A 27,917-nucleotide genomic window follows, 5' to 3' on the forward strand; every position below is an offset into this window, starting at 1 on the left:
CGGCAGATAATCCCTCATAAATGATAAAGCAATAGCACTCGTGTATTTTCTGACAATACGAGGGCACAGCTAACCCGAACCCATTATTTGGTCCAATGATCCGATTGAATCAACTTTGCCAAGGAGGTTGTGTTTGGTTGGTTTCCGCTAAACTATGTGAAAAGAGATTCAGGTTTTTATTTCAACTTCCTTGAAACATTAAGGCTTTTTATTTACTATATTCCCTAATCTTATAAAAACGTTTGAACTGATTTCAATAGCAAATAGAAAAGGCCAGACTGAATGGTTCTTTATGATTTTTAAAAGTCTTGCAAAATTATTTCAATGAATATGTGTACGCCATTGTATAATAATAATAATAAAAACATAATAATTTATATCTATCTACATGCAAGGTCCGATATTTGACAAAGGAAGGGATATGACATCACTAAAACGCTCCGAGCGTCTTTCTATGTTCTCATTTCATTTTATCGGAAGCTGTCGTCACACGCTCGCACGGTTGAAGCAGGTTCACGAGGACATTTCCCAAAACGCTAGGACTTCTCTCGTGACAGACTCAGCGCAAATTAGCAAACTTTGGAAAGGATGCTAAGTGGAAGTCTTAAAGAGTAAAATGCTGCTAGCTTTTTCCTCCAATTGTTGCTGCAAAATCAACAAACAATCCCGCCCTGCTTTAAACGTACAGTAATACCTCAACCAGATACGTGTCATGACACCGGAAAAGCTTTCCCATCCAGTGTTCACGTATTTCCAGAGGTTCAAGGATCAAACACAACGTACACAAGTAATTACTATAATAGTGAATAAAACTGGCAGTAGCGAATCTCAGATGAGATCTGCGGCGTCAGAAAACCGGCAGGTCGCTCCCGACTTGGTCCCGTTACCTCCCTGCCCCGGTGGAACCGGACTAGCTGCCACTGCCCCGGAGGCTCTCAGCTCTGCTGTGACGTCTTCCGGCTCTCCCTCAGGATGCCGTCCAGGCCGCTGAGCTGACGGAGGAAGCCCCGGTTGGGAATGACGCCTCGATGGTCCTTCACCGTTTTGATGGCCTCCACCAGCGTCAGGTTTTGCCTGATCATCAGGTAGGCCAGCACCAGAGTGGCTGAGCGGCTCACTCCCACTGCGCAGTGGACCAGAACTTTACCTTAACACAAATACAACCCAGGAATGGTCTCCGGCTTCGGATCGTTTCTCCCCGTAGCAGTAAATATGCGGATCACACTAACCTCCGCCCGTGAGGGCTTTGTGGATGAACTCGGCTGCAGGATAGAAGTTGACGCTCATGTCAAAGGTGGGGGAGTCGTGAGCCTCGATGCCGTGGTAGGTGACGCTCATGCCAGCGTAATACTCGGCTCCTCCGCGCCACTTACTCTGGGCACAGTTGAGGATGTGCGTGATGCCCAGTTTGGCCAGCTCACGCCGATCTGACGCAATATCTCTGTAGAAAAAAAGACAACAATCAATCCATCATGAGCACATTTATGTTGATAATCCATATGACATCCATATTTCTTATTATCATTTTCATATTATTTGTGAAAAAAATAAATAAAAAATAAATAAAAAAGATTGGATCCGGCAATAAAAAAGAAAATAAAAACTTTCGGGAGCTGGATCGACCCACAGATTTAAAGGGTTTGTCCCTTCACCGACCTTCTATTTAAACAAATAAATAAATACTGCATTACACTTAAAACTATATATAATGTACTTGAACCCGCAGTATGAATGGATTAACAGAATAAGAAATGTTATATAGAAAAAATAGTTGATATAGTATATGCAGATAGATTCATACTCAATGTAAACAATCTAAGTGCAAATACTTTTTAAAGTGCGCTACATATACCGTACTTTTAAATGTAACTAAGTATTTCTAGGGAGGGTTATGGGGACTCACTGATCTCCTATGTAGAGCCGCGGCCACACTTCGTCTGCGTGGTTACAGGCGGTTTTCCCCGCGCACAGCATCCTCTCCAGCTCCGACACGCTCAGGTTCGGAGAGACGCGCTCCGAGTCCTTTCGGTTCGGAGACCTGGAGCTGCTCCGGGACCGAGAGAACCGGGACATGAACGCCATTTACCGTGAAAGACACGGAACGGGATGAGAAGATGGCTCTAAAAATAGAAAATCAGAAAACATCCAGAATCAAACAGAATAATAATAATAATAAAAAAAGACGCGTTCAGGGGAACAGCCTGTCGCGTTAAAAGGATGATTTTACCTGTAGCGTTTTACCTGTGAGCTCCAAAGATAAACGGATGTTGTGTTTCTTTTTTTGTGTGTTTTCTATTTACCTGTGAGTTGTTTTATTCCCGCGTCTCAGAGCTGCTGCTGCTCCGCGGCCATGTTGACTCATTTATTCACCGTGGGAGGAGGAGGAGGATGATGATGATGATGGGATGATGCTGCTCAGCATCCACCTTCACCTTCAACAAGTCTGCAGTCAGTCACGTGACTGAACACACACCTGCCCGTCGTTTTGAAGCCGCTGGGTTGACTGAGATGGCGAGTTTCACTGGTTCAGGTGTGGTGGCTTTCAGCTTTCAGTTATTTTTTATATTTATTGATCTTTATGTGACGTTTGTCGCCATCTAGTGGTAAAATATTTCTCCATGCAGCCGTGGTACATTACTCAAGTATTGTAAGTACCGTAGTATATGTGCAAGGTACTTGTATATGGAATCATTCCACGAGCAAATATGTTTAGAAATGTCATTTCAATTAAGTAACTGTATTTGTAATCGAATACTCCCATCTGCTAAGAAGACAGGATACATTATAAGGAAAAAAGAAAATATAGAAGAAAAGAAAAGAGCAATTAAAAAGACAAGAAAGGCAAATAAGAGATAACAAAACAAAAAGAGATGAAAAGAAAAGAGGACGAGAAAACAAAAATGATGAGAGAGGAATATAATAATAATAAAATTTAATAAAATAAAAAAAAATAAAGAAAAGAAGGATAATAAACATTAGAATAGAATAATAGAGAAGATAATAAAAAAGTGAGATGAGACAGAAAACGAACAGTTCATATTTTTCTTCTTATTTCTGCTTTTATTTACTGCTATGCTAGTTGATGAGCACAAAACTGAGTCTCGGTCCGTGAAGGCGTCGTGACGTAATAGTCCTGCGACGCACGTGTGCTGCGCTCAGCGAGGCGAAGACATGACTGCCGAACGGCTACGCTTCCATGAAATGGGCTTGGATGACCGTCTTTTAAAGGTAACAACCAGCTGGATCCTGTCCGTGGATTTTAATGGCGTGTTAGCGAAGCGTTGGGACAGCAGTAGGATTATAAAGACGTCAGAAAAAAGGAAGAGGAGTTGTGTCCGGCTGTGCTAGCTTGTTAGCACAAACTATTACGGGTGTGAGACGTCAACGCTGATCAGCGATCGGTTTGTTGGGTTTGTAGAGTTGACAAAAAAAAATCTTGTGAGAATTAAAACCTAAACGCTGATTGAAAATGTCGATTTTTTTTTAAAAGTAAAGTGTGCCTTTATTTACGTTTTCCACAATAACGATGATAATCAGTTAAAAAACAAAAACAACAACCAAACGCGGGTGTCACATCTGCTATGTGTGAGACGTGTCAAAAGCGTTCTGCTGCGATTGTCTCGCTTCAGGCGGTTGCCGATCTGGGCTGGTCCCAGCCCACCCTGATCCAGGAGAAGGCCATCCCCCTGGCTCTGGAGGGGAAAGACCTTCTGGCTCGCGCCCGCACCGGGTCCGGGAAGACCGCTGCTTACGCTGTACCTGTCATACAACGCATCCTGGCCTCCAAACAGGTGAGCAGAAGAACAGAGAGCGGGTATCTGTGAGAGCTGTAAATATTACTGCCTCGCGTTTGTTGCTTTTCAGAGTGTCCGGGAGCAGGATGTGAGGGCGCTGATCCTGGTACCAACCAAAGAGCTGGGTCAGCAGGTCCGGACCATGATCCGACAGCTAACGGCATACTGCTCGAGGGATGTCAGAGTGGCCGACGTCTCTGGGAAGGCCGACCTGTCGTCTCAGAGGTTGATATCCGTGCACGAATTAAAAGCATTTTAATTCGTGAAGTCTGCGCCGGCGGTTCGGGCCTCTGACAGCATTGCGTTTGAACAGGCCGATCTTAATGGAGAAGCCCGACGTGATCGTGGGAACGCCGTCCCGCGTGCTGGCGCACGTCACTGCCCAGAACCTGGTTCTGCACGCCTCCCTGGAGGTGCTGGTGGTCGACGAGGCCGACCTGCTCTTCTCTTTCGGGTTCGAAGCCGACCTGAAGAACTTGTTGTGGTGAGGAGAACGATGAAAGCAGAAACGGGCAGCCACGCGATTTACCATCTTTTAAATGGATTAACTTTTGCTCCCTCGGAGGAGGGCTGAAAAAAAAGATGAATGGAGCATTATGCTCTAATTTGGAAGACGCGGTTCCCACCTGATGAAACAAATTGAATGTTCCTGCGTAAATCTTATGTGAAGTAATCTAAATCTCCAGTAAATAGATCTCCGGTAAATAGATTTGAGAATATTTTTTTTTATTCTATATCTTAAACTGATCCAAAACTGTGTAAATATTGTCTTATAAAATCTGCTTTATATCTCAGGGCTTCTAAAGACTTGATTTCACGCAGCACGCTAGTAGATATAAAAAAGAAATATAAAATACTTCAGCTGCTCCTATTTGTGTAGTATTTCAGTGCTAATCCCGTCTCACATCAGCTTAGATTCTACTTTCAATTTGCAATCTCTCTTCTTATTTTAAGAAGCATCCATTTTGTTCTTTGTCAGCCATTTGCCGAAGATCTACCAGTCGTTCCTGATGTCGGCGACTCTCAGCGAGGACGTCCAGGCCCTAAAGGAGCTGCTGCTGCACAACCCTGTAACCTCACACTCCCGGCTTTAGAGCATCCGTGTGCTACACAGTCCCGGCGTGAACACGTTAGAGACGTCCGGGGGACGACGACGTCGTCCTCACCCCTGACTCTGCGTCCTCTCAGGTGACCCTGAAGCTCCAGGGCTCCCAGCTGCCAGACAGCAGCCAGCTGCAGCAGTACAGCATCAAGTGTGAGGAGGAGGACAAGTTCCTGCTCATCTACACGCTGCTGCGGCTGCGGCTGGTTCAGGGCAAGACGCTGGTGTTCGTGGGGGCGGTGGACAGATGCTACAGGCTCAAACTGTTCCTGGAGCAGTTCGCCATTCCTGCCTGCGTGCTCAACTCTGAGCTGCCCGTCCAGTCCAGGTGAGACCAGCTGGTTTTTGTTTCTTGTTCTAGTAGGTTGTCCAGCCGCGCCTGTCTGTGCTCTAAACTGCCCCCCCCCCCCCCCACACGCTGCAGGGCTCACATCATCACTCAGTTTAACCAGGGATTTTACGACTACATCATCGCCTCAGACGAACAGAGTCTGTCCGAACCGGCGCCTGCAGGAACGGGGAAGAAGAAGAAGACGGAGAAGGAAAGAAAGTGAGTCCGTTTTTCTGACGAACCGTGTTTTTTTGGAGCTGAAACCAGACGCTCGACTTTCTGTTCCTGTGCCGGTGAATCGTCTCTGATGTCGCCGCGGTGTTTCCAAAGGAGCAAGGACAAAGAGTTCGGAGTCTCCAGAGGAGTGGACTTCCAAAACGTCACCAGCGTCATAAACTTCGATTTCCCGACAACTGTCGAGTCGTACATTCATAGGGTCGGGAGGTCGGTCACGTTCCAGGCAGTCGCCCTCTTCAGTTTTCTCCGTATCCGGTTATCCTGAAAGATTTTATCTTTTTTTAATTTTTTAATTTTGTTTTGTAGAACGGCAAGAGCAGACAACCCGGGAACCGCTCTGTCCTTCATCGCTCACACGGAGCTTCCTCTGCTCGCCGAGGTGGAGGAGGCGCTCGTAGGAGGTAACGAAGACTCCGGAGTTTGAGCCCAAGTCCCATCTATCAATCCTGTTTTTTTTTTTTAGCCAGATTAGCGACGCATGAAACACGACTTCCCTTGATGTGTGTGTTTGTTTCTAGATAACAGCGAGTCTGTTCTGAAACCTTACGCGTTTAAGATGGAGGAGATCGAAGGCTTCAGGTACAGATGCCGGGTGAGCGTTCCTCTTCGTTGTCTGAAGCAGCTTGAACCGTTTCCTCCTTCGATGACTTCAGTGTATTTAACGGGGCGGGGGGTGTGTTCTGTCCGGGGCGCAGGACGCCATGCGCTCGGTGACCAAGCAGGCAATGAGGGAGGCCAGACTGAAGGAGATCAAACAGGAGCTCCTCAACTCTGAGAAACTGAAGGTGAGTGACGCTCGCTGCTCCCCGGCGGAGGAGGAGGAGGAGGAGGGGTGTTGATGGGATGTTTCTGCCATCGCTCAGACGTATTTCGAGGACAACCCCAGAGACCTGCAGCTGCTCCGTCACGACAAAGACCTCCATCCTGCTGTGGTGAAGCCGCACCTGAAGAACGTGCCCGAGTACCTCAGTAAGGCGCTCGCGCTGGCGGCTTCGCAGGCCCGGCCTTCATCACTAAGTCACCATCGTCACTGACTCTTCCTCCAGTTCCAGAGGTGCTGAGGAGCACAGTGAACCCGCTGTCATTGAGGAAGAGGAAGCGGAGGAAGAAGGAACCATCTAAACCGGGAGGAGTTACGAAGACCTCTTTCAAGGTGAGGCTCCTAAACGGGATGGCGCGTGAATCTGGCGTCTTTTCCTCCGCCGAGGAGGTTCCGTTTGTTTGTTAGCAGGATTACGGGAAAACTGCTGGATGGATCTTTATTTATTTTTTTAATCTGAAGATGGGTCTTGGTCTAATTTGGATGATCCGGATACCCGTCTGGATTAAAAAAAAATAATCTGGATTTTCCCATTTACTTATAATGGAGGGTTAAAAAAATAATAATATGCATTACATTTTCTCGCCAAAAATCCGTCATAAGGGGTCTGATATGAACTATCATGTAAAATGTCTTCTGGATCCAGAATGAGGTCAGGAAAAAAATATTTAATTTATGGATTCAAAAATCAGTTAAAAGTACACATCGACTCCGATTCACTTTTACTTTTCATGGTTGGTGTATAAAGATACCAAGAGCAATTTAGAACCTTGATGATCCAGATCCACCATGTGGACGCTGTGAATCCTGTTAGGAAGGGGAATGAGCTGCTTGGCGGAGGTCTGCGCTCTCCGAGTGCTTTCCGAGTTTGATTTGACGTGAATCGAGCGGGTTGCACCGACAACGTCTTTTGTTTTTTAGTATTGCTCCTCCTGTTTCTTTTGCACAAAATAAAATCGACGCTGCTTGTCAAACCAAAAAAGTATCCAGGAAATGAACGGATGCGGGTCCAATAACGGATTGTGTCTCTCGCAGAAAAACATCCAGGGGAAGAACCCGCTTAAGAGTTTCAGGTACACCAGAGGGAGGAACAGAAAAGGAAACGGAGGCAAGTCGTAACTCCAAGCTGCAGAAGGGATGCGGATCAAGTTGGTGCCTGGCCTGATGGTGGCGCTAAAGGCATGACCGTTCACCCTCTGGGGACCAGGAATGTCTCAACCAAATGTCCAGTTTTCTTGTGGAAAATCAAAAACTGACTGTAGCAGTGAGATGAGGTTAAGTTAGGTTTAACGTGTATTAAAAATAAAGATCTAAATGAATTTTCACCCCTGTTGGTCAGACTCGGGTCTTTCAGAGGAGTCGTTTCAGAATCCCAAAATAATAGACACGTTTATTAAGAACTTACTTTAATCAAATGCGTTCAGCAGTAATTGGATCCGTTGTCTCAGCCCAGCGATCGCAGAATAAAGCCGTTCAACAAGCCTAAAGACATTCTACATCAAGTGTGTGTATATATATATATATATATACGTGTGTGTATTATGACATACTGCGTATTAGAACCCATTAAAGTTGTCATATCTGCTCAGCAGGAAGTTTCATAATGAACGATGAGAACAAAATAACCCAACCGTTGTGTATTTTCTTACCGCCACAGAGGAGGCGGAGCTTCTAACGGTGCCTTTAATAATTTTTCATGGTTTGTTAGCGAGGTGGTGCGGATCCAGGAATGTCTCCTATTGGATCGTATTTGTAGGGGTCATATTTATTTAACTGCTGTAGAGCAGGGGTGGGCAAACTTTCTGTGTGAAGTGAACGAATATAAAAGACATGTAAAAGCCACTACATGAAAGGGTTTGGCCTTTTATAGGTAGCATTACAGGGAAAAGGGGAAAATGAATGAGGCTTAATTATAATAAAATGTCATTTAATGATATAATTTGGACAAGTTCGGCGGGCCGGATTAAAAAGCCCAAAGGGCCACATATGGCCCTCGAGCCGTAGTTTGCCCGTGCCTGCTGTAGAGCGTTACTTGTTGTCGGAGGGATCGACTGCACGGCGTTCTGAAGCCGTGATGCTGCAGCAATCTGCAGTGGGCGTGGCCGAGATGGGAATGTGCTGATCAGTCAATAGTGTATTGGAAAGGATAGTCCTGCGTGGGCTCGCCGTCAAAGAGGATGCTGTCAAACGGGTTCTCCGTGGACCAGGCGTCCACAGGAAACCAGGAGTCGTACCAGGATGTGGTTTGCTCTGTTTGGCGTGTTGTCGCAGGGGCTGCTGTTGTTGTTGTTGTTGTTGTGGTGGTGGTCGCAGGGGCGCTACCGAGACTTCCCCGCAATCTCTGCAGACGCAGCCTGCGCAGACGCAAAACCCGGAGGCGCCTGAGCCGCTCGGCCTTCTGGGCCACGGCGTGCCCGTCTACGGTGGTGGCGGCTTCCACCGTGCTGGCCGGAGTCGTTCTCTCCACGTTGGCTTTGGGGACGAGGCGAACGGGCCGGTTGCCGCCCAGCGCCATGATTTGCTTGATGCGATCCCAGTTGGATCTGGTCAGGAGGAAGCTGCACTGAGTGGCTCCAGAGTCGTAGCCCACCAGGCAGAGTCTGGACTGAGGGGTGTGGCCTTCGGCCTTGGCCGTCACCCGGTATTCCCCGGGGTTCAGCAGCCTCCAGTAATCTCCGCCGGCGGCTGCGCAGGAGGGAAAGAAAACGTTCTCATTTTGGATGCTGCTGCGGAAGAACGTCCCTCTTCCACCGGGTCCTACCGGTTTTGACATCGTGGCGTATCCCCTCCACGGACACGGTGGCGTTGGCCAGCGGATTTCCCTCCACGTCTTTGACGACGCCCTTTATGCCTCGATTTACCTGCACGGGAAACACGTCTGAAACCGCACCTGGAGCTCCCCCCCCCCCGAGAAGCTTCTCAACGCTGCACAGAGGGGCCCTGGTGGACGAGCACCCCCCGTCCCTCACCTGCTCAGCGAAGGACAGCAGAGACTCGCGGTTGTTCTCCCACTCCGCAGGAAGTTCGCTTTGGTGGGGGAACTTGTCGCAGCCCAAGAAGATGGAGAGCTCAAAGCAGTTGGTGTGAAGGTAGCTGAAGTCGTTCATACCTGCGGGAGAGGACGGAGGGGAGAGGATTGGTTCACGCCCCCCCGCCAGCTTCAGATGGGTTGGGTGTGCGTGTGTGGGGGGGGGTCTTCCACTTACTGCCCACCGTCGGCTTCCAGCTGGCTCTGTTGGTGATCCCCTGACCTCCCGTGACATCGTCGCCGTGGCAGGAGCCCCGGTAGGTCTCCGTCATGGTCGGGTGGCTGTGGGCGTACGACATCGCCAGCCATCGGAACATGGCGTCGTCGGGCGTCTCCCTCAGAGCGGCCTCGTTCTGCCTCTGGATGCGAGCCCAGGTCTCCTCGTTCATGTCGGCGTTGCCCCTCCAGCGGCGGCTTTCGCTGAGCTTCAAACGGCACCGGTGCGTTATTAAAACCCGCTCGATGGCTGCAGGCCGTCGTTTTTAAATGTTCTGAAACGCGGCCTCACAGAAACGGGGGGGCGCTGCAGGTCGAACGGGTAGGTCACCAGCTTTTCCCCTCCTTGTAAATTGGCTCCCAGCACAAATGGCGTGCGTTCCATCCAGGAGATGATGGCGATGGTCTCGGCGGCGAGCTTGTAAGAGCCAAAGGGGAGAGAAAAAGGGCGTCGGATGCCGACACATTCCAATAAGGAATAAAGACGGGGGGGGTGGGGGATCAAACTCACCGAGCCGTTGAGGGCGTTTTCGGGGAGGGGGATGTGGTGATTGGGGACGATGCGCGGAACCCAACCTCTGTCCTCGGCGCCCCACAAGATGCTGTTGAGATCCGGGAAGTTCTGGAAGAGGTCGTAACCTTCTTGTGTCCAGTGACCCAATCCCCAGTTCCCCATCTCAGAGCCCTGGAGGACAGGATGGACGACGACGATGATGACGATGATGGTGATGATGATGATACCGGTGAATGAATGAATGAATGTTGGTTAACTAGTTAACTCCCGTCCTACCATGTCGTACGCCAGCTCGTAAGCGTCGGGGTTCAGCGAAGGCACCAGGTGTATTCTCACGCCGTCCACCAGGCGGCGCACTCTGGGGTTTTCGTCCTTGTACTCCTTGCACAGAAACTGCATCAGCAGGAGAACCAGCTCTCGACCCAGCGCGTCGTTGCCATGGAGACCAGCTGTGTACCGAAATTCAGGCTCACCTGGCGATAACAAAAAAGTCCAGGTTTTACGAAACCGAGTTCTGAGTCACGTCGAGGCATCAGGTGTCCCTCACCTGTCTCTCACCTGTCCCTCTCACCCGTCTCTCACCTGCCGCCCTCACCTGTCCCTCACATGTCGCTCTCACCTGTCCCTCACATGTCGCTCTCACCTGTCTCTCACCCGTCTCTCACCTGTCGCGCCCTCACCTGTCTCATGCTCTCCGGGGTTGTCGGAGATTTCCATGGCGTACATCTTCAGGCCGTGAGCGCTTTTACCGAGGTTGTAGATCTTGGTGATGTTGGGACACTCTTCGTTTATCATCTTCATCATCTGGCGGGAGCACATTTGTGTCCTTCAACAATACGAGACGACCCTTTGTTGTTGCTGCTGTTGTTCAAATAGCAGACCTGTCTCATGTCCTTGTAGTTGTGGTGTCTGAAGTCCAGGTCGTCTGCGGAGCTGACTTCATTCTCGCTGGCGTAGCTGCCTGAAAAGAAGCGGCAGCCTCGTGAGGAGACGGTCGACGCCCGTTCTGGGACCGCTTCGGGTTTATAACTCTCTGATGCTGATTTGTTTTGTGTTACTGACTGGGAAGCTGACAGGCCAGGATCTCGGCTCGGAGGCACAAGCTTCCGTTCCAGCTCTGGGGCAGGATGCGGATGTAGCGTGCCACCGCCGGCGGCGTGAACTGGCTCATCACCGGCGTGTCTTTGTCCACGTTTCCGTAGAACAGCTGCAGAGAGAGAGAGAGAGAGGAAGACGCTCGTCTTCATTCCACGTCTTTCTGCTGAACCCGGGGAGACCGCCGGGATTATTTCACCGCCTCTCACCCATTCGGCGTAGCCGTCGTGCAGCGTCGTCCAGTCACGGCTGTCGTTGCTGAAGGCCACAAAGTAGGACGACACAAAATCCTCACTGGGGGGGGGGGGGGGGGGAGATCATCATCTGAGGTGGGGTTCTGGTTGTAATGCTCTCCAGACAGTTTTCATGCAACAGTTATTGGTTGCATCCCGTCGGTATCGATGGGTACCTTCTCCCTGTGAGGCTACAGCGCTACCCAATACGCCACCATGGACTCACCCTTGCTCTGAGTTCCTGCCCTGAGTGATGACGCCAGCGAACTCCACCTCTCGGCGAGCGTCGACCTGAAACCAGTGGTTCGTCTCCTCTGGCTCGGGACACCAGGCGCCGCCGTACAGGTCTTCGTCGTCATCGGAGCCCTGCGGGCGAGCGCAGCTGTTCTCAGGGCTGGTTCTCACCCGGATGGTGATGGATGGGACAACGTGCACGGGGAAGGGGGGGGGGGACGTCTACCTGCATGTTGAGTCGTCCTCTGTGGGCTGAGAAGCCGTGATGAGACTGAGAGGAGGCCAGCAGCTGGTCTTCCTCCACCCGGTGAGACTCCAGACCCAGAGGAGGACACGCTGAAAGGAGACGTGCAAAAAAAACAAAAACAGGAAGGGCTCGGAAAATGTTCAGAGATCTGGCAGATGTTTCCAGCACGATGAGAGCATGCGTCCCCCCCCGCCCCCCTCGAGAAGTGAAATCGAAGCCTGCTTTGATCCATGGACGGACAAACGTTAGCCTCTTACTTTTGGGTTCGGCCAGCACTGCAATCTGCTTCAGCCTCTCGTCCTCCTCTTCCTCCCACTGCTTCCTCTGCCGCTCGGCTTCAGATCGTAACGACAAAACGGCACATGCGGAGTGAAAACAGCTTGCTCTGATACAACAACATATTTCCATGCGTGCGTCTTCGTCTATTCGTCCTCTCTCTCATAAAAGGTCACCCAAAATGTTGTGCAAGACATCCAGAGCTAGCGGATGCATCGTTCCATCCTCTTCATCAAAACATCAGCCAGCTGGCATCTGATCTCTTTTTTTTTTTTTTTTAACAACAGTCTCTCAAAATGATGAGAAACATCCCCAAAATAAAGTAACGTTTTGTTACAATAATTTATACAATTGAAATAAAGGATTTTGTGAAAATGTGCTTCCATGCAAGACGGAGACGATGTCCAGAAGTCCTCGTCTCGTCTCTCCCTGCAGTTCCATCCATGCTGTTGTGATTAATGACAAACCACTGAAGAATGAGGCGGGACGTCTGGAGAGCTGCATGTGTTTCCCATTCCAGCATGTCGGCCTGTATTATAAGACTTCCTGTCTCAGCTTCGAGCCCATTGGCTCCTACTGTGAACATGAGCTTTTAGTCTGCGCTCTCCGAGTGCTTTTCTATGACTGACCTTTCTCTGCTTTTTCTTTCCGAGCTCTCTCCTCCTCTTCCTCCTGTTTCTTAGCGGCCACTGTGAATCAGACAGAAAGCAACTCGTCGTAACGATCAGGGCCAGCAGAACGACGCACGATGGACGAAGGTGGGGGACGATCCGTCTTACGGTCAGCGTAATCGTATTCCTCGTACCAGGGGCCGACGTACGGGATGGACGTGGTTTCCTCTGAAACGGGAGCAAACACACGAGTACGACTTATGCAAGATAAACATCTCCATTTATGCTTCCCTGTTTGTTTTAGATACTTAAAATGGTTTTTATTTTGACAAAAAACATGGGTTAGTATGACACCTGTCCGCTAGACCTGGAAGTACAGCTGCTGCTGCAATCTGATAGTGATATTCAAGGTTTTACTGCAGTATACATATACATATAATATATATATATATATAAACAGGATACACATCCGGCTGCAGGGGGCGGTGGGTACCTGGTATGTACATGATGACCTCAGTAGTTGTGGCTTGTTTCTTGCCTCTCAGATCTGTGAAGACGGTTAAAAACGTTATCATCAAAGCCGTCAAGAAGAAACGGCAGCTTTGTTTGAACCTTTCATTCATTTTTCAACATCTTTAAAATAGAAACTGGAAAATGATTGTTCGTTTCTAGTTCAATGTGCACGTTTGTCTTTTTCTTTATTGAGACGTTTCCTATTTCCTATTATACTTCTATAGTGACTGTAAATGGTTCCAGCACGATAGAACCAGTGCTGGAACCAGTTCAAGTCTCACCCAGGTCTGGCTCAATGGGTTCTGTCCATACGGGCATCCCTGCAGGTTCAAACACTTTAAAGACAATAACATTTAGTTATGTTATAATTTCACCAAAGCAGATAAAAAATAAAAAAAAAGATTGTACAATTTGCATTTATACTGTTAATTAATTTTGTAGAAGATTTTCAACACAAAAAGATATTCCACTGGCTCAATGGTTTCTATCTCACCCCGGTCTGGCTCAATGGTTTCTGTCCCTCCAGGTTTCCTTGTGGTCACAGGTTCAAACACTGTAAAAAAAAACAAACACACACAGTTAAAAAGACATAATTCATTGGAAAAACGTTTTTAAAGTTTAAGTTTGACATTTCATCGTATACTATTACTACTATAGTACTGTATTCAGGACACACACCTGTGTCCGGGCCCGGGCCCACCAGCAGCTTCTCCTCCCCAGGTGGACGCTCGCTGGCCGGCTGTGCTGTCGTCACCTCCTTGGGTTTCCTGGTTGCTTTGGGCGCCTTCGGTTTCTTGGTGGCTTTTGGCGCTTTGGGTTTTCTGGTGGGTTTGGCTGCTTTGGGTTTTCTGGTGGGTCTGGGGCCTTTCTGTTTCTTTGCTTTGGCTTCTTTTTCCGCCGCCTTCTTGGCCTTGGCTTCAGAAACGCACAAGAGGAAAACATTTAGGCGACTGTCTGCGTGTGTTGAAGCGCGAAGCGGCGACGTCGAGACGCTTCATTCCCCTTTATGTTTCTTAGCACGCGTGTAGCGTGTAACAGGAAACATATGGCGGCTACGAAACGACTGAAATCTCTGACGGACCTTCCTTTTGACAGTCGACAGTGTCTATATATAATGCAACCGTTTTGGCAACAAGTTGGGCCTTCAGCAAAGTCGTGTTTTCCCTCCTTGGAGAATGAGCAGCAAAATGTTGACCGTCAGGTTTACTCTTAAACTGTGAAATATTACAGTGGAGATCTTCAAAAGACTGAGGCTGAGCAGCGAGGCTCAGCCGAGTCTTCCCTGCATAAACAAAGTTTGAAAGACATGAATCATAGTTTTGGGCCTCCGGTTTTGTAATCATCGCCTTTCCATGCAACCTGAAGCCCCTTCGCTCTGCGGTTTTGCTTCAGTGGCACCGGAGCGGGGCCCATCGTAAATCCTGTCTGCGGGTTGATGGGAAAACCGTCGTGGAAATACTGCTGTTTTCTGCTGCTCACGCTTTCCCCACTTTCTAGTCGACATCATTGAGGCACAGCCGCAACTCAAAAGCTCATTCTCTGATTGACAACACAAATATTGCCTTTATTTCATTTCGCTCTCAGCCTGGCAGAGAAAGCAGATCATGGATGCGAACAATCGGCTGAGAATCGGAATCTTCAAACTCTTTCGTGCTGCTGGTTTTCATTATGGGCCAAAGGATTTGATGAGTCATGCAGATGAGTTACGTCTGCAACCGACATTTCCCTGCCTTGCAGATTCGTTGCATCTCCTCCCGTCTGCTTATCCTCGCAGCCGCGAAAAGCTCAGAGCGCAGAGATGTTCCGAGTAGACTTTGTGGAAACTTACCTTCCTCAATTTCTTCAGGTGTTTTCTTCCTCTTCGGTTTCACCTTCTGCTCTTGAACCGCTCCAACCGGCTCATCTGACATTTCGGCATCGCCTTCCTCCCGCCGTCTCTTGGGCTCGACCGCTCCTCGGACTTCCTGAACCTGAACCTGAACCTGCCGTCTGGACAGTTTGTCATCCCGAACGTCTTCTTGGGTGCGGACCGGGATGCAGCACAGGGTCAAAACTACCCAGAGAGCCATCACGATAGCCCTCATTGCTCCAACGCCGATGAGGATGTGCAGACCAGACGGGTCCTGAATCTCAAACTAGCTGTAAAAAAACAAAAAACAAAAGACCAACCAACATCTGACCTGCAGACGGATTCAGCTGCAACCCAGACTGTGAAATCCTTTTGGAGTCTCAGGACACCTGAAAGCGATGCCTGTCGGGGAGAACAAAAAGACGTGTCTTGGGAGGTCTGGAGGACGCCCTCCTCTGGTGGGGAGTCAGCATTAAAGAAGAAGAAAATGTTTTGGGCTACAAAGTGTTGAAGCAGCGTCCCGATTCTGCTGGAGCAAAGAAAACGCATCCGCCTGGGGAGGATTCTCTCCAGCAGCGGACCAACACGCCTCCCTGCTTCCTCCTCCTCCTCTTGGCCCTTCACCCGCCTTTTCCCCCTCACCCATCTCTAAGGAAAGGGGAGGAGGATCTGCCACATGTGACATTCCTGCAAGAAGAAAGAAAGAGAGAAAAGTAGGCGAGATCCCAGTGGAGGAAATGAAACGTTAAATACGACCGCCCTCAGAGGGAGAGCGTTCATCAGCTGCTCGCTAAACTAAATGTTTGTAAACGATCCCTTAGCCTGGGACACATCAAAACTAAACGCAGAGACTCTTCTTCCCCAAACACTTAATAAATCAAATGTTTTAAAGCAGGTCATGTGAACCGTTACATCAGATGCGACCGTAACAAGTGTCTGCTCTGCACTGCTGGTGAAAGGCTTCCTAAAACAAACACCTCATCAGATCCCCAAAGTGTTTGCAGCTCCATAATTCCATTTCATTTGTCTTGAAAATGAGTTTTGATTAGTTCTTGCCCAACAAAACACAAATCAGCTGATTCACGTTCACGTGGCGTTGGCAGCAGGCCGACTGCTTTCATGACCTCCATGGCTGGATGGGGTCAGGAGGAGGGGGGGGGGGGGGAGGTCTGGCCCCGCCCCCCCAGGCCCTCTTCCAGATGGGCTGATGCTCTTCCTGCAGGCAAAATCTTAAATCCCTCTGCTTTTACTTTTAAAACGTGTTTGGAAGCTCGATTTGCTGGTAAAAAAACACGAGACATTCTGATGATGATGAAGAGTTGTGCAATGAGATGAAGAAATGCTGCACGTTTCCTCGCTATGTGGTCGCAGTCCGGTCCAGCATGAACTCGGTGAACGGTTGCCAGATGTGAGGGTTGGATTATTTATTCGTGTTCTGTTCCTGTTCCCTTCATCTCTCCTTCACGTGATTGATGAACGATAAATGTGTTTGCTGCTAATCAACCAGTTAAACAACGCCAGCGTTACAGTGTGCTTTACAGTCGGGCCCTTTAATCAATCATTTATTCGATAAGGAAGTGTCAGATTTTGTGTTTATTAGAGTAAATCTAGCAAGTGACCCAAAGGGGCACAGAATCCATTTAAAACGTTGTGGAGCCAGATGAGGAACCGAGCCACCGCTCACGGACGGCCCTTTGTAATCCTGACCCACAGATAAACTCTATTTAGTAATAAATCCTTTATAATCTCAAACCCCATCATCGGACTGGTTCTTCATCAGCACCACAAACTTCAAGCTCTTCATCCTCTCTAATAAAAAAAGGTCCCTTCCATCTTGGAACTGTAAATGGACCTGATTTAAGAGCAAAAACAGTACTCTGGTCACCTCCTCCAGCATTCAGCCTGTGATCCACCTCCAGATTAAATCTCATTACCTGTTAAATAGCATTTCTTTAGATCTTAATGCACACGCTCATGTTTACTCTAACAAGTTATTTGGATTGATAAGGATTCGAAGCAGACAGAACAACAATAAAAAACTTTTATCAAAATAAGTTATAGCATTTACATACATTAGAAAATATGTTTTAATTCAGTCTAATCTGGCACGCTCTCCGGGATTATGAAAATAGTTCCTTATTTTGTAGACTCCTTCCTGGAGCTGCTCCATGTTCTGTCCTCAGTCACGCGGAGCGGATCTCCGGTCATGCGTAAAAACGGTGATACGGGACCAGCGGCAGCGGCGCAAACGGGAGCGGAGCGCGCTGCGGGCAGGAGAACGACCTGTAGGCGAGGGGGGGGCAGGCAGCAGAACAGGCGAAGGACGGCGTGAAGCTCGGCCCCTCCTCGACCTCCCTCCCCTGCAGCCGCTCCTTCTTCCACTTGGTGCGCCTGTTCTGGAACCAGATCTTCACCTGCGTCTCGGAGAGGCGCAGCGCCGAGGCCACGGTGTGCCGCTCCAGCACCGACAGGTAGCGACACCTCTGGAAGCTGCGCTCCAGGATCTGCAGCTGCTCCAGGGTGAAAGCCGTGCGGAGCCGCCGTCTCCTCACCTTCGACCTCTGGAGCTTTCCTTGCACGCAGGCATCTTCCTCCTCCTCCTCCTCCTCTTCATCCGGGCTGCAGCTCCCACCTGCCGGGGGATGCTGCAGCTGCTGCTCTCGGGGTTCGACTCTAGGAGTTCCTAAAACATAAACTCGCCGTTACGTTTATGCCACAAGCAGCAACACTCGACTTCCCGTCCGGATTCGTACCCGCAGCTTCCTCCTCAGCACGGATTCTTTTTCTCGTAAATTTTAAAGGATCTAAAATATCCTCCACAGAAAAAGGCGTCCTGTGGGTCGGCGGTAGTTTGGCTGGTAGTGGCTGCATCTCAGTGGCTGTGTGTGGACCGACCGGGACGCACGACGCACGACGCACGACGCACTGTCGGTGGCCGGTCCTGCACCGGGGGGTTATAAGCACAACCTGCAGCGCGCGTTAACATTTACATTCCATTCAAAACGTTGTCCAAATGAATTTTTTGCCTGTCTTGAGGAATTGCTGTGAGACACGCTCCGGTCCCGTGGGACCCCCCCCCCCCCCCCCCCCCCCCTGTGGGGCACTTGAAAATGTAAATGTCCGTCGCAGCTGGAGGGGACTGAGCGGGTTATTTATTGCAGGGCATCTGGTTAAAACGTGCCTCCTTTCTTTCCCTCCGTGTTCTTTTTTGTGGCGTAGCTTGTCTTTATTTGCAGCAGGACGCGTGAAGGCTTCTTGTGATGCTAATTTATGGACTCATCAAAAGGAAAGTTTGCACCTTTTCTCCCTTCAGGAGTTTCCTTAGCGCCGTTTGTCATGTAAAGCGCGACATCTCAGCAAAAACAATCCTTAAACGCGCTTATTGCACAGTATTTAAAGCTGTATTATTATTATTATTTTAGAATAATTAAATGTGGAGATAATTCGTCTTGAATTGTTCCTGTTCCTGTTTTTATTTTTATTTTATTTTATCAGTAATCCTGGACTAAAAAGAGATACATGTTTTGTAAGTATTTCCAAACCTCTGTCAGACTCTAAACTCCATAATCTAAATTGGGTTCTTCTGAAATCTGATCTGGATTCTTGTCTGGATCAACAATGATTGTTGTGATATGTTTACATCATTAGTCACAGAATAATGCCTGAGGAATATTGCCTGATCATAAAGAATAGTCCAGGATCTGAAACGTTAACTAAATGTTGTGGAATTCCATCGAATATGGAAATTCCCTACAAACGTATTGAATTCTTGTCTCTGTTTTTCTGTTTTATGCCAGATTAGTTGGATTTGTCCCTGAACCCAGCGCCTCCACAATATTTGATTCAGATCATGTTGGAACGGGCAAAGTGGTTTAGAAGATGAATGAAAGGAAAACAAACAAACATACAAACAGAAAAACGACAACAACCAGCCAAACAAGGTAGAAAGTAATCGATTACAAAGTACTAAATCTTCTCTTAGTCGGCTAGAACTGAAAAGTTGCATAAGATGAAGATAATTAAGTTAACACTAGTGTGTACTATTCTTGAGTAAATGTACTTAGTTACTTTCCACCACTGCCTTTTATGTGTTTATGCTTAATTATCTGCCTCCATTTACTTCCACCATTCAGGTCACTGTCCCATCTTTAAATCCACATTATGGGTCTCAGTTTCTTATTACCTACAGTGACCATTCCTCATCACACAAAGGAGGGTCCATGGGGGGGGGGGGGGGTCAGTGGTCCTGTGGTGGTGACCCATGAAGGTGGCAGCTGTCTGTGAGCGTCCAGCTACAGACACCTACAGAGAAGAGCAGAGAGGCCAGCCCATCAGGACAATTAGCAGATGTTACCAGCAGGCTTGACCTTCGCTGACCCTGGTCTTTGTTCTGCAGGACAAGGAGACACGGACGGACCCTGGAGGCGATGAAGAAGTGATGAAGACGGAGAGTTAAAGTTGTAAAAGTGAGCCTCACGAGAAGGAAAAAAAAAATCAAAACCTTTACTTAAAGTTTCCAACAAACAGCTTCCATCAGCATGAAGGCAGAAACTGCAGCAATGTCGAGCTTTGTTTTTCTGTGTTCATTTGTATTTCACCCCAAACCAGCAAAAAACGTACCTAATACGTCAGCAATAGGACGACTGGGAACTAAAAACACATTTTATTTATTGTATAACCATTTATAAATGAACAAATCAAGAGCAAAATTATGAAAGCATGCAGGAAAACATCACAAATGACGACAGGATGAGAATTTAGACAGGAATAAAGATTAAATATGAGAGTTATTATTAAGACGTTGGACTGGCAGACGTTACGGAGCTGATATTCTCAGTCTGGATTTAACCACAGCGGCCAACTCTTCATCTTAACTTCATCGCTGTCCCATCGTCACAGATGTGTCTCCACTGCAGGAGGAAAGGGGAGGAGAAAACACAAGCATTATCTCTCTCACGATGCCTTAAAGTCGTTTATGACATCACCCAGGGGTGCTCGGCTCCTTTGTGAGGCGTCTGCCGGCACACTTGCCTTTGTGCTCGACGCATCTTTACTGGTGCTGAAACGACCCTCACAAACTTTTACATGAAGTTTGACTGCAGAAGGTTCGTCGGGTGGTCTCAGCTCCTCATAAAGCTCTTTATCGTCTCTGTAGGCTCCTAAGTAAAGACGATATTAACATTTCCAGACATCTCATCCGCCACTGGCAAGAAATGTCAGGAACTACGTTTATTTAGTTACTTAAGTTTGAAGCATCGACCCCGTTCGTGACACTCAATACTGTTATGCTTCAATTATTATAACGTTATCGTTTCTTCGAGGCTCGGTGGCTGTTTATGTGTGCGTTGATAGAATTACTTTAAAAGTACTGGATGAATTTCAATAATATTTTGGTAAAAGATCAGAAATGAGCCAGAAAAACACATTATATTCTGGATCCGGATAAAAGGCCTTTTATCTGGACACAACACACACACACACTAGGGCGTTTCCCATAATATTTGAGAGGCAAACTATCTGTGAGTCCATTAATGCATTGCTAACAAATCAATCAATCCATTCATTGACCCATCATTTAACACAAAATCCATGAATTAATGCATATTTCTAATCAATGATTTTAATTTGAATTTGTTACTAAAATAAATGTAGTAAAGTAAAATGATCTCGTTCTTAAACAAAAACACCAATACTACAGATATTATGAGAAAGTTTAAGACTAAATATTAACTGACCTTTTATAGTCCATTATTCTGCAGATGCAGTTTGCCTGTTAACCTGTGGTGTCGCTGTTTGTCTGCTCGCGGGAATAACCCGGAAGCTTTTGCGTCAATCTCGCGATATGTTTTGTTTTCATTGATTTGAAAGATGGCGTCCGAAGGAGAGGCGGGCAGCGTAGCTGCAGCCGAGCAGGAGGCAGGAGAGAGGTGTGCATCTGACATTCAACATATTTCGCACTTTTACGAATCACAGATCACTTTAATCATTGCCGGTGTAAACGAAATTCTCATGTACCGGTTTTTTTTAAAAAGCTGCAAGTGTTGTGTTAGCACACTAGCTTAGCTAACGTTAGCGTTTCACAGACTCACGTTAAAGCGCAAATGCTTTTTGTAAGGACAAAACGCACACGCATCAATATGCACGACATAATGTCACTCAGTTTGTCAGTTAACTTATACAATCTTAAAGATATAGTCTGAAATCATATTTTAAATGTCTCTGTAGCGAACACTTTACACCAAACTCCGTTTGTTTAATGTGTTCAGCGTTTTAAAACTGATTCGTGGTAAAGAAAGGATGCTAACAAAGCGCTTCTTATTTGTGATTGCACGAACCCTTTGAACTTTGTGTTTTTATTTTTTACCATTTGGTCTGAATTGACCGCCTTTGGTTAATGTCACCACTTCTGTTTCATCTTTCTGTCGACTTTCAGTGATGCTGCATTTAGAGAGCTGCCGACCAGCATGGATACGGAATCATCCAATGGCAAAGAGGGGACGGTAAACCACTGCTGGACACGATTATGACTTGGTTTTGTTTCATCTCGACTGGTTATGCTTTTTGTGTGTGTGTGTGTGTGTGTGTGTGTGTGTAGTATGAAATCATTGCTGTGTTCATGTTAATGCTTGCACAGAGTACGGTGTCATTTCAACAATGACACAGCAATGTGCCCATGTAGAATATGTCCCGGAGCCCGGCACCAAAGACGAAAAGAAGGAAGAGATTAGTCTCCCGTCGTAAAGTAGTAGAATTCTACTGCCTTGTTTGAGGGCTGTGGATTACTGCTGCAGAGGCTCAACATTACTTTAACCCATTACTGTACACCATAACCATTGGCACTAGTCGGCCCTTGCTTGTGTCTGTTTGATCCATCTGAGGGTCTCAAAGGAAATGAAAGTCAGTGAGATGGTGTCTATGACCTAAAGGGTGGACGTGGCTCTTACTTACAGTTTGCATCGCTATTTTTACATAATCTAAAATCAAGCAGCGGTTTGGTTGAGAATGGCGTGAATGTGGCGGGACATCGCCCCATCAGGCGTTTCCCTTTGGACTGCAGCAAACGGATTGCTGCCACCTGCTGGTAGGAAGAGTTGTAACCCCCCTGACAGATTTTGCAGCAGGCTGAACCAGTTACGTTCCGTCTGGTTGAAGTGGGCGGGTGTTGTGTTGCTGGGGATACTCGTATCTACGTCATTTCTTTCTCTCTCCAACATTAGACCAGGATAAATTCTAACGCTCTTTAACAGCATGTTTCCTTTCTGACAGGAAACGACTGGCGAAGGTTCGGAAGCTGCCGATGCCCTGACTGGATCTGGAGACGAGGACAGCGGACGGCAGTTGGGAGAAGTGGAGCTCCAGTGCGCCTTGTGCATGAAGTGGTTCACGGCGGACACGTTCGGCATCGACACTGCGTGAGCAAACTCGTTCGCAGGAGTGTCTGCTGTCGTGTGATTGGACAATGAGGACGGTTCCCATCATGCAAATCGTTTACTCTCCTCCTCAGGACCTGTCTTCCCTTCATGACGAATTACGTGTTTCACTGTAACGTGTGCCATCACAGCGGCAACACGTACTTCCTGAGGAAACAAGCAAGTGGGTGTTCTGAAGTGCATCTCGGTCTCGCGATGCAAGCGGCCGACACCAACCGGCGAGCCTTCTGTGTTGTAGATCTGAAGGAGATGTGCCTCACGGCGCTGGCTAACCTGACATGGCGGTCCAGAACGCAGGAGGAGCACCCAAAGACGATGTTCTCCAAAGACAAGGTGACCCCACAAACGTTTGTCGCTTGCTGCTGATTTGGGACTTTGAACGGTTTGCCCTGTATGAAAGGCGAGATACAAATAAAGATGTGTATATATCTCTCGTGTTAATAGAAACTACAGTATTTCATCCGTCTGTTTTGTGTTCCTCTCTGCAGGATATCATCCCTTTCATTGACAAGTACTGGGAGTGTATGACAACCCGTCAGAGACCGGGGAAGCTCACCTGGCCCAACAACATAGTGAAGACGATGGTACTGCTTGCGTTGCGTAGAGGGGAATCGGCATCATACGGCATGCAGTCACCGTTGTGTGTCTTTTGTGTGTTTCAGAGTAAAGAGAGAGACGTTTTCCTCGTGAAGGAACACCCTGACCCTGGCAGCAAAGACCTGGAGGAGGAATTCCCCAAATTTGGCCTGTTGGATCAGGTATTTAACGACGGGCTGCAGAAACCGAAGGATGTTTGTGGGCGTGTAAAGCAGAATTATCCTCGTCCTGTAGGATCTGGGAAACATCGGACCGTCGTACGACACGCAGAAACAGAGCGCCGCCGCTCCCGCTGCTGGCGGCCTGAATGGTAAGGTTAGAAAACAAAACAAAAAAACACCCCCGTCTGAACTGGAAAAATAAAGATTGAGTACCATCATTCGAAATTCTGTATCAGCAAAAGATCCGAGAGGGGGAAAGTCAACTGAATGTGGTGACCATAGCGATTTTGTGCGTTGTGTTCTAGGTGGATCTGCGTTCCCAGGTGAATATGTGGTACTCGGAGCTGATCAGTGTGTTTTCAGTGTGTCTTGTTACCCTCTGGATAGAAGTTGACCCTGAGGTTCCAATCAGACCTTCAGTCGACCCCCCCCCCCCCCCCCCCTTCAGCTCAAAATCAAAACTGATCATCATTAAAGCATCTTCTGGGCAACTTCATCCTCAACCAGTTGTGTTCTCCCTGTCTGCTCTCTGCATCTGTTTGGTTCCCCTCCCTCCCTGAAAGCTTTGCCCCCCCCCCCCCCCATTTGAAGGGTGGACATACCTTCCTCGTCCCTGGCTTGCTGCTAATGGGCTCTAAAATCCCTGGAAACCTCCTCCTCGTCAAAATGACTCTCTGCCCTGTGAAACCACGGCACATGAGAGCAGAGCGTCATTATTGATTCGCCATCGGCTTTCATCCAATGCTAATTAGCCTCATTCTCTCTCTCTCTCCCTTCTCTAGACGATTAGCCGTTGACTTTTTAGTCACCATGGACAAACTCATTATCCCCCTTTTTTTATATGAAGGAAAAACTGCATCAATCAACCTGCTTGTCTCATTTTTTTATTTATTTATGTTAATTATATTCCTGAATGGAAAAACCAGAATCCGATTCATTCTAAGAGGCTCATAGCGTTTGGGGAAATGCCGCGTGAACTAATTCCTGCCTTTCCGTGCCTGCTGGTTCTTTGTGTTCCCGATGACTAGAATGACCTGCTTTCACTTTTTTACGTGTGAGTCTGTGCTCCGCTTCGCTGGCGGTGAAAGAGGATGAAAAACATGCAGATGGTTGTAAGTTGTGAGTGAACTCGAGTGCTGAGCAGTTTCTGTGGGCGTCCGTTAAATGTGCAATGTGTAAAAGGGGCCGGAATAGAAATAATACTAATTTTACACTAGCAATAGCTGCGTTTCCTTCTGAAAATGCATTCAGCTCTTGACTGGTGATGCTGTTTCTATTTACTTTTTTGTTTTCATCCATATATATATATATATATACGGTTATAAAAAAATACAAGTTTTCATTCTAGTTTTGCCCACTGCTCTGCCGTCGCCACGTCTTGTCATCCTTGGAGTCGTGTGCGGTTTATTTTTTTTAGGTCTGTCTATGACCTTTGGGCGCTCGCTGTGTGTTTCGTGTCCAGGTGTGTACCGGTAATCTGTCTTGTGTTCCTGAAGGTGCTTTGGCCCCTGGCCCTGGAAAAGGAAGAGGGGCCAAACGTAAACAACAACAACAACAGGAAGGCGCCACTGCGGGAGCCACAAAGAGAACCAGGAGGTAAAGGTTTAGGGCGTCGTGATGCTGAAAGTTACCGAAGGGGGGGGGGGGGGTCGAGCCGACAAACACACAAGACAAACTTCTGCTTCTCTCCCCGCTTCCTCGCAGCGACCCGCTGTTCTCTGCCCAGCGCCTGCCGCCTCACGGATACCCGCTGGAGCATCCCTTCAATAAGGACGGCTACCGCTACATCCTGGCGGAACCAGATCCTCACGCTCCAGACCCGGAGAAGCTGGAACTGGACTGCTGGGCCGGCAAACCCATCCCTGGCGATCTGTACAGGGCCTGTCTGTATGAGCGGGTGCTGCTGGCGCTGCATGACAGAGGTACTCCAAAGCGAAAAGGCGTTTGCTGGAAGGAGAGAACCGCTTTCCTGCTCGTGTTCATCCGATGAAGGCGAGACTTTGTGTTGGTGTTGCAGCGCCTCAGCTGAAGATCTCTGACGACCGGCTCACAGTGACCGGGGAGAAAGGATACTCCATGGTGCGGGCGTCCCACGGCATCCGGAAGGGTTCCTGGTACTTTGAGGTTTCCGTGGATGACATGCCTCCAGAGACGGCAGCCAGACTCGGCTGGTCTCAGCCTCTGGGTCGGTACCGCGCAAGTCTTTGTCGTCCAGTTTCGTATTTTATTTCTAGAGTGTACCACAGGTCAAAATCGACAAAAGCGCCAGAGCCTCATTTTCAACTTGTATTGACGGCAAGGATTTCATTTTTGCTTTCCTTTGAAAAAAAATCTTCCCTTGAATTGTTGGATTCTCTATTTTACAGGAAATCTGCAGGCGCCTCTGGGTTACGACAAGTTCAGCTACTCCTGGCGCAGCAAGAAAGGCACGAAGTTCCACCAGTCGATTGGAAAGCATTATTCCACGGGCTACGGCCAGGGAGACACCCTGGGCTTCTTCATCGAGCTGCCGAGCGGCACGGAAACGGCCAGATCTCTGCCCGATACGTACAAGGACAAGGTAACGGAGGCGGCGCTACGCAAATCTTTCTTTATATTCATGGTAACATTTTATTGAGGTTTTGCAAGTTTTACTTTCAGCTAGATACCGATTTCAGAGTTTCACTGCATCATATTGTCATGTGTTGGTATCTGATCAAATGGCTGAGTCACTATGAGGTCATAGTGCCACCTACTGTTGTGGAGGGCAAAGGACATGCTATGAAGGAAGGGCTTTAGGGGTAAATGGGTAAATTATTATGATAAATAACTGTTTTAAATGTGATTAATTCCTGAAAATGATGCATTGACATGTGAAAATCAGTTTCAGTTGTTAGAACAAAATATTAGTCTTAAAGAAATATTTCATTGAAGCTGATTTCCTGTTAAGAATCAGTTCAATATCTTCTGTGATGTAAAAACAGATTTCTACATCTGTGCTTTTGACGCTGCTCTCCTTTCAGGCGCTAATCAAGTTTAAGAGCTACCTGTACTTTGAGGAGAAGGACTATGTAGACAAGGCTGAGAAAAGTCTCAAGCCGATGAGGCCCAGCAGGGTGAGGAAACCAGCCGGTAGACGAATCCAGCCGGAAAAGACCCGGCTCCGTTCGCCATCTCTCACTCATGGATCCTCTTTTTTCAGATGATATTCTTTAAAAATGGAGTGAGCCAAGGCGTGTCCTTTGAAAACCTTTTTGAGGGCCTCTACTTTCCTGCCATCTCGCTGTACAAGAGCTGCACGGTCGGTCGCGCTCCCTCCTGCTTCCTTTGTGTTGTCGGTCATCTAGACTCAACCGCCGCTCTCTTTTCAGGTATCCGTCAACTTCGGGCCGCATTTCAAACACCCTCCGAAGGACCTGAAGTACCAGCCGGTGAGAGAGCGCGTCGGAGGAACCCCGTCTGGGTCGTCCCACCGGCGTCCGCTGGGCTGTTCGTTTGATCCGTGTGTTCTCTTTCCTCTCAGATGAGCGACATGGGGTGGGGCGCCGTGACCGAACACACTCTGGCCGACATGCTGTACCATGTGGAGACGGACGTGGACGGACGGCGTAGCCCTCCGTGGGAAGGATGAGCACGGCTTTGAAACCAAGACGCTCACACCGCCCCCAGCCTCGGCGTTGTTAAAGCGCCGCACGCCGCCCGGACAACGTAGCTCAAATAAATCGCGACTAATCAATATGCTCTAAAAAACGACGACACCTTATTGATTATGGGTGGCCGCATGTTAACATTTGCTAGCGTGCTGTCAGCTGACATTCCACTCTGAACGCCGGGCAACAAAATCAGCATATATTCTGTGCCCTGCTTTGAGATGTTAGCGCTAGAAGGTGCTGTGGAGCGATGTGGCCGCGTGGTCGTGCTGGATTCCTGGCGTGGCGGCTGAAGTTTCCTGCCTGTAGAATCCATCCTCCAGTCTTTAGCGCCTTTTCGCTAATGTTTTATTTTCCGATGTGTGTCAGGTAGTTGTTTTGTACTCTGGGTTAAATAAAAATGTGAGTCTCAACGCGACTGAATATTCTCTTTATGATCCGATCTTGTGATCGTAAAATCGGGCCTGATCACGAGCTTCCGGACTCGATCGGAATCGGATTTCAGCTCAAGATCAGGACTCGGATATATATTGATCGTTATTGTCATTGCTGTTTTGTCAGATCTGGAGTTACGCTGTGTGGCACAGAGAGACCTCTCTCCTACAGACAGACGGTAACGCGTGCGGCGTGACGTCACTTACTGTGATGGTATTGGTTGAATGCTGGGTAAACATGGAAGCAGCTTGAAGATCGTCGCGCGACTGTTCGGTGTGAGAGTATTTTGAAGAGGATGTCGAAAGCCTGGCGACTGAGGTGCTGTTCATTTTATTTTGAATATTTATATTTAATATTTCCTGTTGCTCGAGTCCAAGTCCAAGGTGAAATTTATTTATTACTCGTTTACTGCGTTACTGCTCTGTTTAAGAGTTAAATGTTGAAATAAGATGATTAAAATTAAAAAAATAAGGGACATCCTGGATCCGTTTTTCACTCGTCTTTATTTTATTTTTTACGTATTAAAGAAGTAACAGACGGGACTCGGTATCGGTTAAAAATCAAA

General features: G+C 47.9%; 5 protein-coding genes across 6 annotated transcripts; 2 read left to right on the forward strand and 3 right to left on the reverse strand.

Annotated features, from left to right (window-relative positions):
- Positions 1 to 935: 935 nt before the first annotated feature.
- Positions 936 to 2,082, reverse strand: LOC137908437 (dual specificity protein phosphatase 26). The gene is made up of 3 exons (XM_068752842.1): positions 1,904 to 2,082; positions 1,230 to 1,441; positions 936 to 1,147 (listed from the first exon to the last, which is right to left on the reverse strand). The coding sequence occupies exons 1-3, from the start codon at positions 2,080 to 2,082 to the stop codon at positions 936 to 938; spliced, it is 603 nt and encodes a 200-aa protein (XP_068608943.1).
- A 1,089-nt stretch (positions 2,083 to 3,171) lies between these two features.
- ddx56 (DEAD (Asp-Glu-Ala-Asp) box helicase 56) lies at positions 3,172 to 7,609 on the forward strand. Of its 2 annotated transcripts, none has more exons than XM_068753361.1 (14): positions 3,172 to 3,228; positions 3,630 to 3,791; positions 3,865 to 4,019; positions 4,108 to 4,278; positions 4,774 to 4,864; positions 4,983 to 5,224; positions 5,321 to 5,446; positions 5,558 to 5,671; positions 5,771 to 5,865; positions 5,983 to 6,056; positions 6,160 to 6,249; positions 6,328 to 6,433; positions 6,511 to 6,617; positions 7,320 to 7,609. In XM_068753361.1, exons 1-14 carry the CDS (start codon positions 3,172 to 3,174, stop codon positions 7,401 to 7,403), a joined length of 1,674 nt encoding a protein of 557 aa, XP_068609462.1. In that variant the 3' UTR covers positions 7,404 to 7,609. The 2 variants fall into 2 exon arrangements, with proteins under 2 accessions (XP_068609462.1, XP_068609463.1); XM_068753362.1 differs by having other exon boundaries at positions 5,561 to 5,671.
- A 45-nt stretch (positions 7,610 to 7,654) lies between these two features.
- aebp1a (AE binding protein 1a) lies at positions 7,655 to 15,335 on the reverse strand. Its single transcript, XM_068753360.1, has 21 exons — positions 15,080 to 15,335; positions 13,930 to 14,166; positions 13,745 to 13,804; positions 13,533 to 13,586; positions 13,232 to 13,285; positions 12,907 to 12,966; positions 12,757 to 12,816; positions 12,109 to 12,186; positions 11,831 to 11,940; positions 11,597 to 11,736; positions 11,347 to 11,431; positions 11,105 to 11,249; positions 10,924 to 11,003; positions 10,723 to 10,846; positions 10,319 to 10,515; positions 10,040 to 10,213; positions 9,821 to 9,946; positions 9,491 to 9,737; positions 9,254 to 9,393; positions 9,046 to 9,145; positions 7,655 to 8,969 (listed from the first exon to the last, which is right to left on the reverse strand). Exons 1-21 carry the CDS (start codon positions 15,333 to 15,335, stop codon positions 8,407 to 8,409), a joined length of 3,090 nt encoding a protein of 1,029 aa, XP_068609461.1. The 3' UTR covers positions 7,655 to 8,406.
- Positions 15,336 to 17,304: 1,969 nt separating this feature from the next.
- pnx (posterior neuron-specific homeobox) lies at positions 17,305 to 17,971 on the reverse strand. The gene is made up of 2 exons (XM_068753154.1): positions 17,854 to 17,971; positions 17,305 to 17,783 (listed from the first exon to the last, which is right to left on the reverse strand). Exons 1-2 carry the CDS (start codon positions 17,969 to 17,971, stop codon positions 17,305 to 17,307), a joined length of 597 nt encoding a protein of 198 aa, XP_068609255.1.
- Positions 17,972 to 20,968: 2,997 nt separating this feature from the next.
- On the forward strand, positions 20,969 to 27,670 carry ash2l (ash2 like, histone lysine methyltransferase complex subunit). Its single transcript, XM_068752957.1, has 17 exons — positions 20,969 to 21,027; positions 21,534 to 21,600; positions 22,367 to 22,512; positions 22,605 to 22,693; positions 22,769 to 22,863; positions 23,019 to 23,114; positions 23,193 to 23,288; positions 23,362 to 23,437; positions 23,594 to 23,611; positions 24,785 to 24,884; positions 24,993 to 25,210; positions 25,306 to 25,473; positions 25,655 to 25,848; positions 26,291 to 26,383; positions 26,470 to 26,568; positions 26,639 to 26,698; positions 26,791 to 27,670. The coding sequence occupies exons 1-17, from the start codon at positions 20,969 to 20,971 to the stop codon at positions 26,896 to 26,898; spliced, it is 1,782 nt and encodes a 593-aa protein (XP_068609058.1). The 3' UTR covers positions 26,899 to 27,670.
- The last annotated feature ends 247 nt before the right edge of the window (positions 27,671 to 27,917 follow it).

The sequence above is a fragment of the Brachionichthys hirsutus genome, chromosome 19 (assembly GCF_040956055.1).
Source record: "Brachionichthys hirsutus isolate HB-005 chromosome 19, CSIRO-AGI_Bhir_v1, whole genome shotgun sequence".
Classification (NCBI taxonomy): Eukaryota; Metazoa; Chordata; class Actinopteri; order Lophiiformes; family Brachionichthyidae; genus Brachionichthys; species Brachionichthys hirsutus.

Excerpts from the sequence above, each read along its gene's own strand:
- ddx56 (XM_068753361.1), top strand. The coding sequence starts at position 3,172 with ATGACTGCCGAACGGCTACGCTTCCATGAAATGGGCTTGGATGACCGT. Across the intron at positions 3,229-3,629 it reads TGGATGACCGTCTTTTAAAG|GCGGTTGCCGATCTGGGCTG; the intron begins GTAACAACCAGC and ends GTCTCGCTTCAG. Across the intron at positions 4,020-4,107 it reads GCCGACCTGTCGTCTCAGAG|GCCGATCTTAATGGAGAAGC; the intron begins GTTGATATCCGT and ends GCGTTTGAACAG.
- pnx (XM_068753154.1), bottom strand. The coding sequence starts at position 17,971 with ATGCAGCCACTACCAGCCAAACTACCGCCGACCCACAGGACGCCTTTT. Across the intron at positions 17,784-17,853 it reads TGCTGAGGAGGAAGCTGCGG|GAACTCCTAGAGTCGAACCC; the intron begins GTACGAATCCGG and ends TTTATGTTTTAG.
- aebp1a (XM_068753360.1), bottom strand. The coding sequence starts at position 15,335 with ATGAGGGCTATCGTGATGGCTCTCTGGGTAGTTTTGACCCTGTGCTGC. Across the intron at positions 13,286-13,532 it reads ACCCATTGAGCCAGACCTGG|ATCTGAGAGGCAAGAAACAA; the intron begins GTGAGACTTGAA and ends CCGTCTTCACAG. Across the intron at positions 12,817-12,906 it reads GGAATACGATTACGCTGACC|TGGCCGCTAAGAAACAGGAG; the intron begins GTAAGACGGATC and ends TCTGATTCACAG.
- ash2l (XM_068752957.1), top strand. The coding sequence starts at position 20,969 with ATGGCGTCCGAAGGAGAGGCGGGCAGCGTAGCTGCAGCCGAGCAGGAG. Across the intron at positions 21,601-22,366 it reads CCAATGGCAAAGAGGGGACG|GAAACGACTGGCGAAGGTTC; the intron begins GTAAACCACTGC and ends CCTTTCTGACAG. Across the intron at positions 26,384-26,469 it reads AGCCGATGAGGCCCAGCAGG|ATGATATTCTTTAAAAATGG; the intron begins GTGAGGAAACCA and ends CTCTTTTTTCAG.
- LOC137908437 (XM_068752842.1), bottom strand. The coding sequence starts at position 2,082 with ATGGCGTTCATGTCCCGGTTCTCTCGGTCCCGGAGCAGCTCCAGGTCT. Across the intron at positions 1,442-1,903 it reads CGGCTCTACATAGGAGATCA|AGATATTGCGTCAGATCGGC; the intron begins GTGAGTCCCCAT and ends TTTTTTCTACAG. Across the intron at positions 1,148-1,229 it reads CAAAGCCCTCACGGGCGGAG|GTAAAGTTCTGGTCCACTGC; the intron begins GTTAGTGTGATC and ends ATTTGTGTTAAG.